Below are 19,860 nucleotides of genomic sequence, written 5' to 3' on the forward strand. Positions count from 1 at the left end.
ATAGCGCGTCGGCCTGCGGACTGAAGGGTCCCAGGTTCGATTCCGGCCAAGGGCGTGTACCTTGGTTGCGGGCACATCCCCAGTGGGGGGCGTGCAGGAGACAGCTGATCGATGCTTCTCTCTCATCGATGTTTCTAACTCTCAATCCCTCTCCCTTCCTCTCTGTAAAAAAATCAATAAAATATATTTTTTTAAAAAAACTAAGTGTTTTTAATGCATATTAACTGTCCCTGCAGTAAGAGCACTGTGACCCAGTTCCCCACGCTCCCCTCTTTCAAAACTATCAGTAACCCCACTTAACGGGAAACGGAGGCTGAGGTGCGAAATCGTGTCTCACGGAGATGCTGCCTGGGCCGGATTCTGGGTCTGTTCAGGGTGGAGCCCATGCTGTCAGCCTAGACCCGACCTGTCTCCCTGGGCTCCCCCACCTGAGCTTTCTGAGGGGGCGGGGTCTGCCGCTTAAAGGGGCCGCGTGTGGTATTGCACCCGCGCTGCGATGGTGCTCAGCTCTCATGCGGAGGCTAGCCACGCGGTGACCTCGCTGCACTCTGGGCAGTGCCCCCCTTAGTTAAACTCGCATCAGCTCTAACTGTGCAACTTGGCCTCTAAAACGGTGCGCGGGTCTGACTGTTAGATGTAACGGAAAACAAAACAAAACATTTCAACCGGAGACACAGTCACTGGCTTTGAAACCTGAGAAAGTGGCTGCGCGGGAAGCGGTCCCGCCGCCCTGGCGCCTCTGCCCACGGTACCTGCTCCTTTCCGTTTTAGGCCCGTCTAGGCGCGCCCACCCGGAGGCCTCATGCACGTCCCAGTGAGTGCGGAGGTCCAGTCTGTTCTCTTTCCTGTACAGGCGGGCGTGTAACACACGGCTGCCGTCTGCTTCCCTCCCTCTGTTCTCACACCAGCTACGTGTGCCCGTCAGCTGTGCTCCGCGGTGCCCTCTGCTGCCAACGCTCCTCCCGCCACCACCGGATGGAGCCCTGCTCTCCTCCCTGAGCCTGCGCTCAGGTCGCCCAGGCACATCTCCCCTCACCCCCCTATTTAGAATTGCACCCCACACCCAACCCCTCTGTCCCCACTCTGCTTTTTTTTTTTTAATATATTTTATTGATTTTTTACAGAGAGGAAGGGAGAGGGACAGAGAGTTAGAAACATCGATAAGAGAGATCAATCAGCTGCCTCCTGCACACCCCCCACTGGGGATGTGCCCGCAACCCAGGTACATGCCCTTGACCGGAATCGAACCTGGGACCTCTCAGTCCGCAGGCCGACGCTCTATCCACTGAGCCAGACCGGTCAGGGCCCCACTCTGCTTTTTTTTAAAAAATATATTTTATTGATTTTTTTACAGAGAGGAAGGGAGAGAGATAGAGAGCCAGAAACATCGATGAGAGAGAAACATCGATCAGCTGCCTCCTGCACATCTCCTACTGGGGATGTGCCCGCAACCCAGACACATGCCCTTGACCGGAATCGAACCTGGGACCTCTCAGTCCGCAGGCCGACGCTCTATCCACTGAGCCAAACTGGTTTCGGCCCCACTCTGCTTTTTAAAAAATATATTTTTTCATTGATTTCAGAGAGGAAGGGAGAGGGATCGAGAAATAGAAACATCAATGATGAGAGGGAATCATTGCTCGGCTGCCTCCTGCATGCCCCCTACTGGGGACTGAGCCCGTCCCTGGGCATGTGCCCTGACCGGGAATTGAACTGTGACCTCCTGGTTCATAGGCTAATGCTCAGCCACTGAGCCCGCCCCCGGCCCTGCTCTGCTTTTGTTAATGCCACTCACCACCTGTGACATGCACATCACTTACTGTCTGTCTGTCTGTCCCTCCAGGAGCTCCGCGAGCCCCGCCGGTTTGTTTGGTGATTTCCAAGGGCCTGGCACTTAGATGACGCCCAGTGAGTGTTGAGCAAACAATACCTGCCCAGTTTTATCCTCCCTCAGAAGGTTTCTCTCCTTTGCTTCCCGGGCAGCCGGCAGGGTGTATTAAACTTTGCCATCACGTGAGCAGAGCAAGAAGTAAGAGAACGTGTAGAACAGTAGGAAGGGAGGTGTGATCAAGGATGGTGGGGGAGAGAGGCAGACTCGAGAACAGTGCGGGGAGGAGGCGGGGCACAGCCACCCCACAGCGTGCCGAGGGCGCTGGCGCGGCCGTACCTGGTCCGTGCACCAGTACCAGAGGGACGGCATGGTCATTCCAATCAGGATCCCGGGCCACGGGAGGTCGGAGGTCAGCGGGTCTCGGAAGATATGAAAGGCATCCTCTCGGGGCAGCCCGCAGCTGCTGTTCTCAGTCCGGTTGGTGGCCAGGGCCAGGAAGTACTTCTCCACCAGGCCGTCCAGCCCCCCGACCGCAGCAAAACCTGGACGTCAGAGGGAGCGCTTGCCAGGAGCTCAGAGGGAGCCCGGCAGGAGCAGGATTGGTGGAGACAGTGAAACCCCCCTCAGACGACGGCTACCAAGGCAAGTTAGCACCTTACGAGTCTCAGCCTCTTTTTTTGTGTTTTTAATGCCTTTGGTAGTGAGTATGGATTGCTTCTCAAAATAATATTGCTAAATGCATCACACAAAATAGGTAGGCTTGTCAAGGAAATCAAATGTAGGAAAGGCAATCATCAAAACGTAAAAGCTACTATGAGCCAGTAATTTATGTATTTGCCCATTACGTAGTAAAAACCTAGCAGGGGGGCTAATAACAATGTTGTTTCAAAGCAGCCCTGGGCACAAACAGGGTTTCAGTGCATCAGCATCAACTGTCAGGACACCCGGGTAAGAATGCCTGGTGCATCCTGGGATACCAAAGGCACAGGCATGGCTAATACTGCCATGGTTTAGTGCCTACATGTATAATTGAAAAATGCAACATTTCAATGATAGATTCATAAAATAGAGGTGGTTTCTGCCCCCCCCCCCCCCCCCGCCCGGTTCAAGGCTCACAGACACCCTGAATTCTGCTCAGAGGCCCCAGGCTACGCAGCCTTGCGTTAAGGAAGCATGCTTTCTCCTCTGAACGTCTCAGCACCTCTCAGTTCAGGTATTGCAAGAGTGGTGCGCAGACGTGTGGCCTTGAGCTAGCGACTCCCCTCTCGGAGGCTGTTTCCTCATCTGTCAGTGGGGCCCTGTGGCGCCAACCTCACGGGCTGGATGGAGCTGGCTCATCGAGACACTACCCACAAGGGCACAGTGTCTGCGTAAGCGTGAGCGACTCCGAGGAAGAATCAAGTTCTGCCATTTGGAATCGGCTTCTTTCATTCACTGGAAGGATTCAGGGTTACCTCGAAATAATGTGGCTCTCACCAGGTTACACATTGGAAGTCTTTTTAAAATTTTTTTAGGGTAGACTGAGATGAATACCGTAAACCCTAGGCCAGCACTAAAATAATATCCTCAGGTGAGGATTAAAAAGAAGAAAAATGGAGCTGGAGGACAAATGGGACAAGTAAACAACTGGCAAGTAGTAGACTTTAATCCAACCCTATCTATAAGGACATGAATGGAATTAACCCGAAGACACAAATTAAAAGGTGGAGATTGTCAGATTAGATTTAAAAAGCAACTAGATCAGCGGTTCTCAACCTTCCTGATGCCGCGGCCCTTTAATGCAGCTCCTCATGTTGTGGTGACCCCAATTTTATTGTTACAAATTGAACATAATTAAAGCATAGTGATTAATCACAAAAACAATATGTAATTGTATATGTGTTTTTCTGATGGTCTTAGGCGACCCCTGTGAAAGGGTCGTTTGACCCCCAAAGGGGTCGCGACCCACAGGTTGAGAACCGCTGAACTATATGATGTCTACAAGGAACCTGCTTAGAATATAAAGGCATAGATAGGCTAAGAGTGAAATGATGAAAAAATACCCCCCTTTATTTATTTATTTAATCACCCATCCATATTAATATAGGTGAGCTATTCATTTTTACTTTAAAAAACCCAGCAAGTTTTCATGATAAGCCCCGCTTGCTTTCTGCTAAGTCACCATGCCTCAAGCAGGACTTCGGACAGCTGGGTGTGCTGGTCCCAGCGGTGAGGGCAGATGCCCTGCTGAGGGGGTGCTGGCATCCCCCCCAGTGGCCGGGGACCCCACTTACTGTAGCCCATCAGGGTGAATGCTCCTACGAGCATGATCACAGTCTGCAGGGCATCCGTGTAGATCACAGCGGCCAGGCCACCTGGGGAGGGAGGGGCGAGGACTGAGCTGAGGGTCGGGCATGCAGACAGGGAGGGGTTACTCTGCGTCACAGGGGGACCCTGACTGTCACGATCCAGCGGTGGAGATCTCTCAGGGTTAACGGTCTGCAAAGATGGCCACAACACCCCCTGCGCATTCCTGTTTTTCTTTTTTTTTTTTTTTTTTTAAATCCTCACCGGAGAATATTTCCCCCATTGATTTTTTTTTTTTTTTTTTTTTTTTTTAGAGGGAGAGAAGGGGAGAGATCGAGAGAGAAAAACATTTCTGTGAGAGAGACACATCGACCAGTTGCCTCCCAAATGCACCCCGACTGGACTGAGCCGAGAATTGAACCTGGGACCCTTCGGTCCGAGGTCCAACGCTCTAACCACTAATCGCTGGCCAGGGCCACCATGCTGCTTTAAGGAGCCCTGCCTAGCCCAGTGGAGGATGGTCCGCATGGAGGGAGTGCCCAGCTGACCGCCCAGGCAGGGAGGCCCTCTGGCTCCAGCCGGCTGTTCCCGGTGCCACCTAACGGCAGTTCAACTGAGCAGGCGGGACCAGCAAAACCCACCAACAGACAATCCGTGAAATGAATTGTGGGCAACGATCACCACTGTTTTAAGCCCCTAAGTTTGCCAGTGTCCGTACCCAGTAATTGCCAAGTGACACGGGAAGTGGCGCTTGGGCCGCAGTCCCACGCTCTGAATACCTTTGCTTCTAACGTGGGAAAAGGGATGCGAGGTCTTCAGAGCCCTAACAGCCTTCCCGCACAGGGTCATGGCGGTTGGCCTCAGAGGATTCTTGGTTTTGCCACCAAAAAAATGCTTGTAATATTCCTGGTCAGGGCAGTCTTTCCAGTCTCCTCCCTACCCCTCCCTCCTCCCTCTTCCCTTGTCTGACATAAACACGTGTACCGGTGGGCAAGGTCACTGCAATAAAATCCATGCCCGTGGGTGTGGAGTTCTCCTGTGACGCTCCGTCCTTGGGAGAGACCTGCCTGGCTTCTGGCCCAATGCCCTGCTGTCCTGCCGGGTAGTTCACCGGTTGGAGCGTGGTGAGAACCCGAAGTTTGGTACCACTGACGCCCACCATCATTTCGATGCCAAGGATCAGGGGGCATTAATCATGTGCCAGGCGCTGGGCTTAGTTTCTCATTCGATCGTCGCTGACATCTGGTAGGTTCCCACCTAGTTCTACACAGTGGGATACAGAGGCGAACAGAACGGCAGGCCACCAGGCCTCCCGAGCTTACAGTCTGATGGGGCGACAGGCCCAAACAAGGAGACACGAAGATAAACTGCACACATGGCCGGCCCTTCCCTTCCCCTGGACTCAGGCACACGGTCCTCTCCGTGCTGAAACCTCAGCCGCGATCTTCCGGCAGCAGAGGCCTTTGCGTGGTGCCACAGCACATGGCCCTCAATCCAGGCTCATTCCGTGTCCTTCCAGGCTCCGGTCCCAGCCCTCCGTGTCACTGCCTCGCCTACGGGCGGGGCACAACCTGGACCTGTGCTTGCTCAGCCTCAGCCACATCTATTGCCCTTGCTGTCCCGCAAACAGGCAAACCGTGCTCTCATGTCAGAGCCTGCGATTGTCCTTCCCTCCGCCTGGAGTGCTTCCCCTGCGCCTCATGGCTACTTCCTTCATCACTCAAGTCTGGTTCAACTGTCACCGCAGCTCAACATCCCATGGAAAAACCCTCCCCACCCTCCCCAGCTCACCCGCTGAATTTTCCTGCCTGGCGCTTGCAAGTTGTGACAATACACCTGGCACTGTGCACTGGTTTCCTTGTTCACACCTCACATCCCCACGAGCACGTAGCTCCTTTGGGCAAAGACCGTCCATCTGTTCGCTGCTTCACCCTCCTCCCAGCACGATGTCTGGCATACGGGAGGTGATACACATATAACAGAATAAGTCGATTACACCAATAAGAGGCAGAGAAGGTGAGGATTCAAAACCAGATACTCCTCTACTCTGTGCCAGTCAGAGTCCAGTAGGTCTAGGATGCAAGTCTGAGGGGCAGAGATGAGGCTGCGCCGCCTTGGGCTCCAGAATAAAGCGGTCTGTGGCCCAGCCTGTTTAGTGCGTGTGAGACACAGGTGCAGTCCTCGATAACCTGGTAAGTCCTCGATAACCAGGTCTTGAGTAATTGGGAAATGCTTGATGCAGCCGCGCTGCATTGTAAATCCTCTCTCTTATGGGCAACCTCCTTCCTTAGGACAAAGCCAAGAGAAATCATGTTATCTGAGGCAATGAAGTGGAGTTTAATGGATAAATGGTCTTAACACAGTAGAACACCAGAAGATAGGCTGGGAAAAGATGGGGTGGCACAGCCCCTGCCCACCACCCCTCCCAGCATCACCCCTTATTCAGTCATACCTGCAATAGTGTATAGAGCTGTGATGGCCAACAGCCCAACTATGGCCAGGTACAGATCCAGTTTCAAAGACTGCTGAATAAAGATGGCGCCTGCATACATGTCCACCTGTAGAAACATAAAGTGGATGGATGGATGGGCAGGTAGTTGAGTGCTTGGGTGGATGGATGTGTGGATGGGTATATGGATGGATGGGAGGATGGATGTGTGGATGGATGCGTGGATGGATGGGAGGATGGATGTGTGGATGGATGCGTGGATGGGTGGGAGGATGGATGTGTGGATGGATGCGTGGATGGATGGGAGGATGGGTATATGGATGGATGGGAGGATGGATGTGTGGATGGGTATATGGATGGATGGGAGGATGGATGTGTGGATGGATGCGTGGATGGATGGGAGGATGGATGTGTGGATGGATGCGTGGATGGGTGGGAGGATGGATGTGTGGATGGATGCGTGGATGGGTGGGTGGATGGATGTGTGGATGGATGCGTGGATGGATGGGAGGATGGATGTGTGGATGGGTATATGGATGGATGGGAGGATGGATGTGTGGATGGATGCGTGGATGGGTGGGTGGATGAATGGAAGGATGGATGGATGTGTGGGTGGATGGATGAATGGGAGGATGGATGGATATGTGGGTGGATGGATGAATGGAAGGATGGATGGATATGTGGGTGGATGGATGAATGGGAGGATGGATGGATGTGTGGGTGGATGAATGGGTGGGTGTGTGGATGGGTGGATGTGTGAGTGGATGTATGGATGGGAGGATGGATGTGTGGGTGTATGGATGGGTGGATGGGTGGATGGATGGATGTGTGGGTGGATGGGTGGGTGGGTAGATGGATGGATGGATGGATGTGTGGGTGGATGGGTGGATGGGTGGATGGATGGATGTGTGAGTGGATGGGTGGGTGTGTGGATGGGTGGATGGGTGGGTGGATGGATGGATGGATGTGTGGGTGGATGGGTGGATGGATGGATGGATGGATGGATGTGTGGGTAGATGGGTGGATAGATGGATGGATGGATGTGTGGGTGGATGGGTGGATGGATGGATGGATGTGTGGGTGGATGGGTGGGTGTGTGGTTGGGTAGATGTATGGAAGGGAGGATGGATGTGTGGGTGTATGGATGGGTGGATGTGTGGGTGGATGGATGGATGGATGGATGGATGTGTGGGTGGATAGGTGGGTGAGTGGATGGATGGGTGGATGTATGTGTGTGTGGATGGGTGGGAGGGTGGATGGGTGGGTGGATGTGTGGGTGGATGGGTGGGTGGGTGGATGGATGGATGGTTGGACAGATGTGTGTAGCAGAGGTTCCCGCAGCCTGGATTCAGGCAAACACAGAGGAATCATACATTTTGTTTCTTCACCCATCTCCTTCCAGATTTGGGGTCTCAGACTGGAGCCTTGTTGGCAATTACATTTGAGACCCCTTCCCTGGGCTAATACAACAGTCTCCTCAGTGGTCCCGTTTCTGCCTTTGGTCTTCGTACACCCGCCCTCAGTGCACCTAATCACATGCGGGCGTGGTCATCTCGTCCTTCCCCCAGGAAAGCCCTCCAGTGGCTCCAGGCCCACAGGGTCCTGAGTAAGTTAGTTTCATGCCAGGCCCGTCGTGATTTGCCTGCTGCCTGGCTTCATTTCCGTCACTTGCCTCCTATTTCCAGTCCTCGGGGTCCTCGGGAACAAGTCGCGTCCACCCATGCCTCCCAGCTTTGGCGTGTCCTAATTTATCTTTCTGGAATGCCAATTCCCCTCTCCAAACGCCCCCTCCGACAGAACTTCCCTTGTGGAGGCTTCCCCGGCGTGGAGCCAGTTACTGTTCGGATGGAATGGCGCTCCTCGGCCCCCCTCACCCTCACACAGGACAAGCTGTCCTGGCTCCAGCTGGATGAGACAGCGTGAGCCAGGCTGGCTGAGCGCACACACCCCTGCTCTTGGCCACTTCCCAGGAGCTCTGCCCATCCAAGGGCAGGGCGGGCAGCCCAAGGCCATCAGCACCGCTGATCACTGCTGATCGTGGTCTATCTCAGGAGAAGATCGAAGTCCCGTGCAGTCAGTGACCCGCCCTGCCCCAGGCGTTGCCAAGGAAGCTTTGGCAGGAGCTGGGAGTCCCTTCCTCCACCCTTCCCCTGACACCCTCTGCCCATGCTCACCTACCGGCCCAACGCCCTCTAGGCGCCCTGGAGCGTGTCCAAGGGAAGGAGAAAGTTCATGGGCGGAGACACCCAGCAGGGGCCCTTGCCAATCTCCCCAGCAGGTCCCCACCTTACCGAGATCTTGGTGAAGATGTAGATAAACAGGTAGAGCACAGCCAGGAGTGTGGGGATCCTGTTGCCGCCGAAGCGTTTCCGGAGGTATTCGGGCATCGTGGTGACCTGGGGCCAGAGCCCAGCTTTCACCCCATCTGGCCACGGCCTCAGGGCACCCCCCCACCCCCTCCAACGCTGCACACACATGGTCTTGGGAGTCGCAGTGGGGGACTCAGAAGGGAGGAGAAAATGGGAGCAAAGAGGTGAGTGGAGGACTTGGGGTTCTGTGCAGGAGTATGTGCCCAACCATCGTATTTCCCAAATGTGAGGCATTTGTGTACCCCATCCACATTTTTACCATCTCCACTATTATTAATAATGTTTTCCTTTCAATCAGCTCAGGTTTTTATTCAAATAAGTTAATCTACAAAGGAAATTTCAAATCAGCACTGTAAAGGGAAATCGATTCAAAGTGTACGGGAGGAAGGCAGCAAAAATAAACGCATGGATAATAAAACAATTCGTTTGGTTTCTCTTCTTTTCTGGCAACTTGCTGTTGCACAGCAAAGACTCTGGGCTCAGAGCCCGCTCATTCTTTCTTTAAGAAAATTCTTTCTTTCAGAAGCACTGGACGGGGGTTGCAGGCCTGCCAGCACCCGCGTGCGCTATCCCCCGGGGTCACCCAACAGCTGACTGACCAGGAAAGGAAATCACTCGCCATGGGGTTCCATGTCGCTGGCCACGGGCACACCTCAGACCTGCTCAGTGACTCCCTGTGCCCATGTGCTGACCTTCGGGGAAGTTGCTCTACTGTAACCTTTAGCCAGATCCCTGTGAACACCAGGGGCTTCTACCAGCAAAGCACGCGGGCTCCAGAGAGGACGGGCACCAGAGGACCCCTTCGCCTGGAGGCACCGGCCGAGGGAGGCCCGAGCCAGGTGTCCTTGCCACGTGGGACACCCCAGGAGCTGAGCCATGTTGCTGAGCACCATCTGGGGGGCAGCACTGTTCTTGGGGTTTGGCATGTCTGTCCCCATCTCCTCATCCCCTCTGCACCCCCCGACTCAGGGTTGAGAAAATGTCATATCTAGCCTCTGGCAGATGGCACGATCTTCTGCTCGCCACAGAACACGAAGACCATCGGCTGAGAAGGCCTGGCCGCCTACCTGTGAACGAACCTGCATCGCTACCCTCCTTGACGCCTTTCCATAGTAGGTGCTCAGTAAATGCTTACTAATGCCCTGGCCCACCGCCCCTCACGCTGCCCGGTGCCGTCATACCCCAGACACATTGGCTGTGCAGGAGGAGTCACAGGGGCCCACTCACCAAAGGCCTTTCTTATTCAGACTCGTATTGTCTCCAACTGGGACCATGGATGCCCACATCACCGCCCTTTCCACAGATCGCACTGCTTCTGGCACATTTTTAAACGACTTGTCTCATCATTAAGCAGCTCTGTCTACTTTGTGTATTTGAAAACTTTTCATAATAGAAGATGAAAATCAGTTATTGCTTTATGAACAACTCTATGATATTGATGATCTTGCCGTGTGTGTTAAACCTCTAAAACAGTGCCAGTGACAGAAAGGTGTCAGTAAGATCAGAAATAATGTCCAAAACTGCTTTTTCAAAATCCTCAAGCAGCATTACTTGGTAAAATAAAATTATAATATTTCATATCAGTTAGAAGTAACTCAATTATTGTAGTTTTGCATGCAACGGAAGATAAATCACTGGATTGGGTTTTTCTTAAGTTGAAAGGAATAACGTGCTATGCCGTAAACATTTCAGAGACCGCTCTGAGGACCAGGCTCCTAACTGTCTCCCCTGTGCACCATCCCTCTGCAAGCTGGGACCACTAGGGGCTGTCCCAGTGGAAGTCCTTGTGCAGAGGGAGAGGCACTGGGGAGGGGCGGGGCGCTGGGGAGGAGGGGCGCTGGGGGAGAGGGGCGCTGGGGAGGAGCGGGGCGCTGGGGAGGAGGGGCGCTGGGGGGGAGGGGCGCTGGGGGGGCGCTGGGGGGGGGCTGGGGAGGGGGGCGCTGGGGAGGGGGGCGCTGGGGGAGGAGCGGGGCGCCGGCGGAGGGAGGGATTGCAGGCTTGCCCCTTCCCAAAGGCCTCCTCATTCTGTGCCCGCGGCGCCCTCAGACTCACCTGGCCTGCAATGTAGATGGGGAGGAAGACCCAGGCGAGCGTCAGCACGGAGAATATGCCCTGCGGAGGACACGGAGTCGGCTGGCCGCAGGCGCCCGGGCGTCCCGCGCCCCGTCCCGTAACCTGGTCTGCTCGGCTCCTCGTCTGTCTGTCTCTCACTGGCTGAGTGGCTCACCCTCCCGGGACGTCATATTTCCATGTTTAGATGGGAGAGGGGATGACGTAGGGACAAATGGAGACAGCCACGCCTTTGTGGATGCTAGCACAGTGTCCCCTAAACCTCACGTCATCCCCGTGGAGGGGTCAGGAGGGGCTGGAGGTCAGCAGGCGCTGAAGGGGCGGGGGGGGGGGGGCGGGGGGGGGCGCTAGAAGAGCCCCCTGGGTCCCTGAGACCCATTTCTCTCGCCAGGAAACGGGGGCAGCAGGCCCAGGTGGGCGGTTGCAAGAAAACCGCTGAGATGATGCTTATGAGCCCTTACTACACCACCACCACCCCCCCCCCCCCCCCCCGCCCCTTTTACAAGCACTAACCCCTCATCCTCACAACGTCGCCATGTGGCAGGGGCTGTTACTATCCCCGTTTTATACACGAGGCTCCGAGAGGTCAAGCCACTTGCCCGAGGTCACACAGCTGGCAAGCGATGCAGCCAGGATGCCAAGCCGGGCAGCCGGGCTCTAGTCTGTACTCGAATCCCACGATATAATGAGTCAGTGCACAGAGAACGCACTAAAAAGCTACTCATTATAAAGATGAAGGTCACTTTAATGAGCGCACCCCCCTCCGCTACTCAGAGAGTGTCCTGCCTGGTGTCCGTGGCTGGCAGCCGCCAAGGGCCACCGGGCCGCACAGGCTTTGTGATGCCCGCGGGCAGCCGGCCGCCAGGGCAGACTCTGAGGCTTTCCCCGCACAGTCCTTCCCCATCAAGCAGACAGACCCCGGGCCGGGGGCCGAGACTGGCAGTCAGACTGATTTTGCTGGCGGGGTGCCTGATGCTCCCTGTTCGTGTTTCGGATAGCACCGCTCTGGTTTTAAAGGTGAGGCATGCACACACCTGCCCCCAGAGCTCCCTGTCAGAGGAGAGGGCTGCCCACTGCGTGGTGAGTACTCACACTAAACTCATAAGCAGCTACAGAAATGCCCACCGCAGCGCCCGACCCTGCCAGGCCCACGAAATGTCCACTTCCTATGTTGCTGGCAAACAAGGACGCACCCACCTGTGGGGAGACGGACAGGTTATAGGTTGGAGACAAATTCTGGGCACCTCCCTGCTCCCTCCCCACCCCGTCCCCCCACCCCCTTCACTCCCCGCTCTAGAGGACAGAGGCGAAGGGAGAAGGCAGGGCTACCCCTAGCGTATCTGGCACCTTCTCTTCAAATTAGAAAAGACTCCTCCCCAGACTCTTACTTCCACTTATCGTAAATCAGCATAATAAGCACGCAAACCTACGCTGCCTACAGTGCGAATTGTGCCTCCTAGGGCTGTGCAGTACCCGACGCGGCCTCCCCGAGCAGAAGGATGTTGTAGGAAGTGTGTCCCATGAGAACCAGGAGGCCTGTGTTATCCCAGCTTTGCTTCCAAAGTAGCAAAGCAGAGAGCCGGCCTCAGGTAGAACTCTAAGCGGCCGGGACTGGACTTGACGACCCCATCCCTGGTCTCGGTTAATTGGACCGGATAGGCCTGGGCACCCAAGCTGGGCCGTTGACATTCTCTCTCCGGGGAACCTGGAACTGGCCCCTCAGACGGAGCGTGTGTCACCGGGTGGGGGTGGGTGGGGGCATGTCCAGGTCTGTGCTCATCACTCGCTCCACTGGGAAAGGACCATGACAAAGGCCTGACCAGGTGAGCACCGAGCAAGAGCCAGAGGGTGGAGGGGAAGATGGAGACAGAGTAGAAATGGGGGGAGGGGGGGCAGATAAGAGCGAGATGGAGACAGAGCTGTCCGAGAGGCTCCTGGGCCTCCTGTTGACTCTGGCTTTCATCCAGTTCTAGTCTATTGATCTATCCTTACGCCTCTACCACGTTTTTTCCTGATCAGTGTCATTCTGTAGTAAGTATTGAAACCAGGAGATGTGAATCCTCTAACTTTGTTCTTTTTCAAGACTGTTTTGGCTATTCTGGGTCTTTACATTTCCACCTAGATTTTTGGACCTGCTTGTCAATTTCAGCAGCAACAACAAAAGAAGGCAGCTGGAATGTTGAATCTGTCAGGCAGTTTGGGAAATATTACCATCTTAACAATATTAAGTCTTCAAACCAATGAACACAGGCTGTGTTCCCAATTTTTCAGTCCTTCTTTGACTAAAGAAGAGTTTGTGAAGGATTAGTGTCTTTATTCAGTGAGTCCAGCATCTGGGCTTTTCCAGGGCCACTTCCACTGTTTTCAGTGTATATATCATACTCCTTTTGTAAAACTTCCTATTTCATTCTTTTGATACAATTGCAAATGAAATATTCTTAATTTTATTTTTAAATTATTAATTGCTAACATATAAAAATGTTGACCTTTTATATTGATTTATATGTTGATCTTATATCTGCACTTACTGAACTCATTTATTAGCTACAGTATTTTTTCTGGGTTACTCAGAATTTTTTATTTTCAGGATCACGCCATCTGCAAATAGAGGTAGTATTATTTGCTCCTCTTCAAGCTGGATGGCTTTTATTTATGTTTGTGTGTGTGAGTTGCCCTGGCTAGAATCTCCTGTAAATCATTGAATAGAAATGGTAGGAAGGGACATCCTTGTCTGGTTCTTTATATTGGGGGGAAGCTCTCGGTCTTTCATAATTAAGTATAATGTTAAATGTTGGTGGAGTTTTGTAGATGCCATTTTTCAGGTTGAAAAACTTTCCTTTTATTTCTAGTTGGCTGAGTTTATTATTTTAATCATATAGGGGTGTTGGATTTTATGAAATGTCTTTTCTGCATATATTGAGACGATCATGTAGTTTTGTCCTTTATTACAATGTAATATAGTGTATTACATTAATCAACTTTTTTTGTATGTTCAACCAACCTTGCATTTCTAGGATAAATCTCTCTTGGCCATGGTGTATAATCTTTTTTATATACTGCTAGGATTGGTTTCTTAGGGACTTTTGAATCTATATTCATGAGAGATATTTGTCTGTAGTTTTTTTTCTTGTGGTGTCTGTCTGATTTTGGTGCCAGCGAATGTGTAACTCACAGAATGAATTAGAGAGTGTTCCCTTACATTTTTCTTTTCTTTTTTTTTTAATATATTTTATTAATTTTTTACAGAGAGGAAGGGAGAGAGATAGAGAGCTAGAAACATCGATGAGAGAAACATCGATCAGCTGCCTTCTGCACACCCCCCACTGGGGATGTGCCCGCAACCAAGGTACGTGCCCTTGACCGGAATTGAACCTGGCACCTTTCAGTCCGCAGGCCGACGCTCTATCCACTGAGCCAGACCGGTTACAGCTGTTTATAGACTTTCTTGAATGAATCCTATAAAGTCTGCATTCTTTGCCATGTGTCCACTTAGTGGTCAGCTAATAACTAGGCAGGGATTTTCTGACATGTCTAAAACAAATAGTTTTCCCAGCCTTTGCCAGAAAGCTTTGTATGCATGTCAGCGCATGCTTTCAACACTCAACCTGGATATTTGTCCTAGTTTTCACTTTCTGTTTATGCAGAGCCTCAAGGTGAGCCAGAGGTGAGAGCTGAGGGCCTTTTCAGGTCTTTTCTAAGCATGTGCGCAGCCCTGGATATCACGTGGCTTCTATATTCCCAGGACTATGTCAGAGCTTCTCAAAACACTCTAGGAACGTCTCATTCTCCAGCTTTTCCTCTAAGTGCCTTGATTAGTCCATCGTGGGCCGCAACAGTTATTGCTGCCTCAGACAGCTGTAATGTTAAACAATTGGCACTGATTGCTTTTGACAAATGTCTCTGGGGAAAAGGCTGCTCTTGCAAGTGGAGTCTCCCAGGGAACTCCAGGAAGAAGAAAATAGCGACAATTCTATGAGGAATGGGGTTTTAAAGAGCTCCAATCCTATTCTGCTAGAGGCCCAGACACCTATTATCTCTCTGCATTTTTTTTTTAACTTACTGCAAATGGGGGAAATTCTCCCTCTTTTTAGTTCAAAAATTTAACCCTTATTTTAGGATCATAAGTAAAAGTATTATTCCTGATCACCTCCCCAGGGTCTACTAAGAAGAGGCTTGTCTATATATGTGATGTGTATGGGTGATGTGTATGTGTGTGCACGTGAGTTTAGCATTGCCCTTAGATCTACTTGAAAATAACATACCGTCCCAATCTCCTTAAGGCTTTAGTCCCTCTCATTTCTCATCATATACGCCTCAGGGGAGGTTCCGCAGCCCCCAGCTCAGGCATTGCGTGTGTGACCCAGGCTTGAGCCAGTCAGCACATCAAACCACCCTGGCCACAGTCACTGGCAGCGGATGGGCATGAGCCATAATCAGAAATGAGACATTTTCCAGGGACACTTCCATGGAAGCAGATGCTCTTCCCATGCTGGGCTGGAACTTAGGGGCATGAAAGGTCTGGAGCAGCATCCACCAGCTTGTCGGCATGAAGTCGAGTCTGTTTGGGAATAGCACCCATCCAGAGGAGAGATGATAGATGATAGATAGATAGATAGATAGATAGATAGATAGAAATATAAAGAGTAAATGGAGGGGGAGAGAATAAGTAGAGGGAGACCAGGTCCTAATAATATCACTTGAGCCCCTGTACTCAGCCATAACCGAAACCCTAGATTTTTTTCCTAAGGTGAGCTATAAATTCTTTTTTGATTAAACAGATTTGGGTTGGAACTAGTTTATACTATAACTTCCGCACAATGTGCATCTACAGAGTCCTGAACAAGCAAAGGCAGACAGAACAGCAGCACTTGAAAATTCTTTGCGAAGCGACTGTAATTGAGCCAAAGGTCACTCACAGGCCACCACGCCATGTCCCCTCCGGCGAGGAAGTAGCCCTTCACGGTGTCTCTTTTGGTCCTCACTGTGGACTAAACAAAGAAGGCGGGTGAGGGAAAAGAGGGGCAAACAGGCACCCCTAGGCTGCGGACGATAAAGTGAGCGTCCACTGGGCCAGGTTTAAACACCAAATAGGTTTTGTTTGACCCGTGGTTATAAAGAAGATTTTAATTTGAATACTTTCAGAGGAGACACACTCTTTAGGTCAACACAGCCCCTACTAGTCCCTGCTTCACACATTGATAATAACCTACTTGACCCCTAGGCATTTGAGTTTCACACTCATGGCTTATCTATAATAGCTCCTAATGTGTATCATTTATTCTGTGTTAGCACTTGTACAGTGTCTGACACTATGCTAAGCATTTCAAAGCATTATCTCATTTTATTCTTATTAACTCCCGTGAGGTTGGGAGTTGGTGAGGCTCAGAATTAAAGTCACTTATCTAGTGTCATTTCCAGATAGCAGAAGGGACAGGAATTCAAGCCTAGCTCAGCTTGGTTTTGGAGCCCATGTTTTTAGCTGGCCCACAAAACCATCTTTAGAAGTAAGCTCCCTGGCATTGAAGGCATTTTAATACAGACATTTTGACCACTGAGTAGTTTGTGTGATATTGAATAAGTTGTTCAACTTCTCTGAGCTTCTGGGTGTGAATGTTGGTGAGAGGACTCTTACTGGATGGAAGATGGCATGATATGGTTTCTTTTCATCCCTGCAAATGACCTTCCTATAGAAAACAGACTCTACAGAATGATGTCAGCATCATGGCAAAGTGAGACCACCCCTTTGTGTCTATAATCAGTTGGACATCTATAATTCAACAAAGGTTCCTCTCCTCAGCACGCTAGCATGCCTGAGAGCGCCACACGTGGTGCATCTGAAGGAGGGTGTGTTGGATGCGTAGGGAGGCAGGATGGGGAGGAGGGCAGGGATGGTGCCTGCTAATGCAGTTCCCCTGCTGCTGCAGCTGAGCCCACAGCCCCAGCTGACGAGGGGGAGAAGTCAGGGTGCAGCCCCACACCAGAGCCTGGGGGAGGGTAAGGGGGGAGAAGCAGTGTCAGCACCTGAAAATCTGGCTCCCTCCCATGGCTGCGGTGGAGCTGACACACCTATGGCTCTTGGTCAGCTCAGTGGTGCCGACTGTCATGCGGAGCCACGTGACAGCACGGTGGGCTCATGGACCTGGCTCTCCCCAACCGGCCACCCCCCCCCCCCAGCATGGTGGTGGTGCCCTGAGATCCAGGTGACCTGGACACAGCAGGGGCACCCCCATCCTGCTCACCCAGGCAGTGACTCCCATGACCACAGTGCCAACCCTCATCAGGACCCAAGAGGCACAAGTAACACAGGTAAGAAAGATTTTCTGCTGGAAAACAAAAGAAAGGCCTCTAATTATCAACCTACCGAATTGTTAAAAATCAAAATGGTACCTAAATAGAAAAGGTGTTCACTATTTCAAATGTGCCAGCGGAGGAACAACCCACAAGCAGCACAGAAATAAATGACAATTGTCCATAAACCAAAGTCATGGGAAGTTAGGATCTAAATGATAAAGAATTCGAAATAGTCATGAAAAAAACTCAACAAGATACTAAGAAACTCAGGAAGGCAGCTCAATGAGCTCAGGGATAAAGTTGATAAACAGAAGAGTACTTTACTAAAGAGATTGAAAGTATAAAAAAGAACCAAACAGAGGATCTAAGATGGCAGTGGAGTAGGTGGAAGCTACACTCACCTCCTCCCAACACTGAGCTGGAATTATAACTAAATTATAGAAAAATCTGAAGACTAGCTGGAGAGGAGTCTTATAACCAAGGATTTACAGAAAAAGCCACATCACCAGGGGTAGGAAGGGCGGAGACAAGAAAAGGGCTGGCCCCACAAACGGAGATGGTGGCTGAGGTTCTAAACTGCAAGGGGTTCTCTCTGAGCAAAGAGCCAGGAAGAGGCGCCCACAGAACATCTGGCTGTGAAAGGCAGCAGGGCTCCTGTCTGTCAGGGAGGGACGAGAGTCCACTAGAGACAGAGCGCCCTCTTAAAGGGCCAGTGCACAAATGTCATCGGCAGTCACTCACCCTGGGCTCCAGCAAAGGGAGAACAGAATGGACTAGAGCCGTGGTTGGCAAACCGCGACTCACAAGCCACATGCGGCTCTTTGGCCCCTTGAGTGTGGCTCTTCCACAAAATGCCACCTGTGGGTGTGCAGTACAGTGCGATTGAAACTTCGTGGCCCATGTGCAGAAGTCGGTATTTTGTGGAAGAGCCACACTCAAGGGGCCAAAGAGCCGCATGTGGCTCATGAGCCGCGGTTTGCCAAGCCGCAGTTTGCCGACCATTGGACTAGGGTCACATGAGGAGAGTCTGGGGTTTGTGGCTCTGGGAGAGAGCTGAAGGGCCAGCCGGCAGAATCCCTGTGTTGAGTCCCTCGCCCATGCTGCAGAACACCGGCTTTCCTGGGTGGAGCATTCCTTCCCAAAGGACATCAGCCTGGGGGAGTGCACAAGCCCACCCTCTAGGCTCCCTGTCCTGCTCCCTGTGGAGCTGGGCCCTGCTGAGGGAGGAGTCAGCTGCTTTGGCCAGAACGTAGAGGTCTGGGCAGACTTAGCAGGTGTCAGTGACCACGCTGTGTCTTTGAGATGGATCCCACACCCTCCAACTTCCCCAAAAGCCTGACCAGCACTTGCCCTTCATGGAGATTCACTAGCCCCATCCTCCCAACTCCCGGCAGCCCCACCTTACTGGGCTCGGTCTCCTCCCAGCAGAATCTGTGACAGACTGAGAGAAATATATTTTTTTTAAATATATTTTATTGATTTTTTTTTACAGAGAGGAAGGGAGAGGGATAGAGAGTTAGAAACATCGATGAGAGAGAAACATCGATCAGCTGCCTCCTGCACACCCCCTACTGGGGATATGCCCGCAACCAAGGTACATGCCTTTGACCGGAATCGAACCTGGGACCCTTCAGTCCGCAGGCTGATGCTCAATCCACTAAGCCAAACCGGTTAGAGCTGAGAGAAATATTGATGTGAGAGAAACACATCAATTGGTTGCCTCCTGCACGGGCCCTGAGCAGGGCCCGGACCGGGAGGAGCCTGCAATCAAGGTACTGCCCTTGACCGAAATCGAACCCGGGACCCTTCAGTCCGCAGGCCAAGGCTCTATCCACTGAGCCAAACCATCTAGGGCTGCCTCCTATTTTAAAGGAGAAAAATGTACACAATATTTTCTTGGATTTTGCATAAAGGAACTATGAGAGAATACACTAATTTACACAGAATTAATGACAGTGGTTACCTGTGGAGGGAAGGGGAGTCATGGACTTTGCACTGTATCTCATTTTAAAGTTGTTTTTATTTTTGAATCATGTGACTAAAGAAAAACTTCCTTTAAAAAAAGAGCATGGGCTTCAAAGTGCAGGAGATATGGATTTTAGCCCCTGCTCTCCTAACTTCCCCACAGAATGAGAAAGTGAAATTCTCTGAGCCTCAGTTTTCGTATCTATGAGATGGGCATGGTGATAGTCTCTTCTTCATAAGGACCCGTGCATATTACATGAGATTACGTAAGCGAAAGTGCCTGACTCGGCACCTGACCCGGGGCCAACGGTCAGTGCATTTTTTTAAATGTAAAGTTTTGAATTTAGTTTCTTCCCCTCTGCCGCCCCCTGGCCTGGCTTACCCACAGTCCCACGGCCAGGACGAAGAGGAAGTACAGGGCCAGCACCGCGATGTCACCTGCCTCCAGGCTCCTCTGGGGAAAGGCCTCCAGGGGGTCCGGCTGGGTGGGCCTCGGGCTGCCGGGGCCGCTCTCCATGGTGCTGAACACACTTTGCATCCTGTGGAGGTCACATGCGCGTCAGATGCAGAGCCCAGCACCACTCTCCCCCGCTCACTGC

At 51.9% G+C, this 19,860-nt stretch overlaps 1 protein-coding gene across 2 annotated transcripts in view; it reads right to left on the reverse strand.

Annotated features, from left to right (window-relative positions):
* SLC5A11 (solute carrier family 5 member 11) overlaps positions 1–19,860 on the reverse strand; it is a 52,552-nt gene that overhangs the window by 18,372 nt on the left and 14,320 nt on the right. Inside the window, exons 1-8 of one of the 2 annotated variants that reach the window (XM_036310403.1) lie at positions 19,644–19,799; positions 15,922–15,993; positions 12,098–12,202; positions 10,988–11,047; positions 8,858–8,962; positions 6,570–6,675; positions 4,105–4,185; positions 2,168–2,373 (exon numbers count right to left, since the gene is read on the reverse strand). In XM_036310403.1, coding sequence (XP_036166296.1) covers positions 2,168–2,373; positions 4,105–4,185; positions 6,570–6,675; positions 8,858–8,962; positions 10,988–11,047; positions 12,098–12,202; positions 15,922–15,993; positions 19,644–19,799 — 891 coding nt within the window. Of the gene's footprint in view, positions 1–2,167; positions 2,374–4,104; positions 4,186–6,569; positions 6,676–8,857; positions 8,963–10,987; positions 11,048–12,097; positions 12,203–15,921; positions 15,994–19,643; positions 19,801–19,860 lie in introns of those variants that run through there. The other variant, XM_036310402.1, reaches the window with a different exon arrangement.

Source organism: Myotis myotis, unplaced genomic scaffold (assembly GCF_014108235.1).
Source record: "Myotis myotis isolate mMyoMyo1 unplaced genomic scaffold, mMyoMyo1.p scaffold_m19_p_5, whole genome shotgun sequence".
Classification (NCBI taxonomy): Eukaryota; Metazoa; Chordata; class Mammalia; order Chiroptera; family Vespertilionidae; genus Myotis; species Myotis myotis.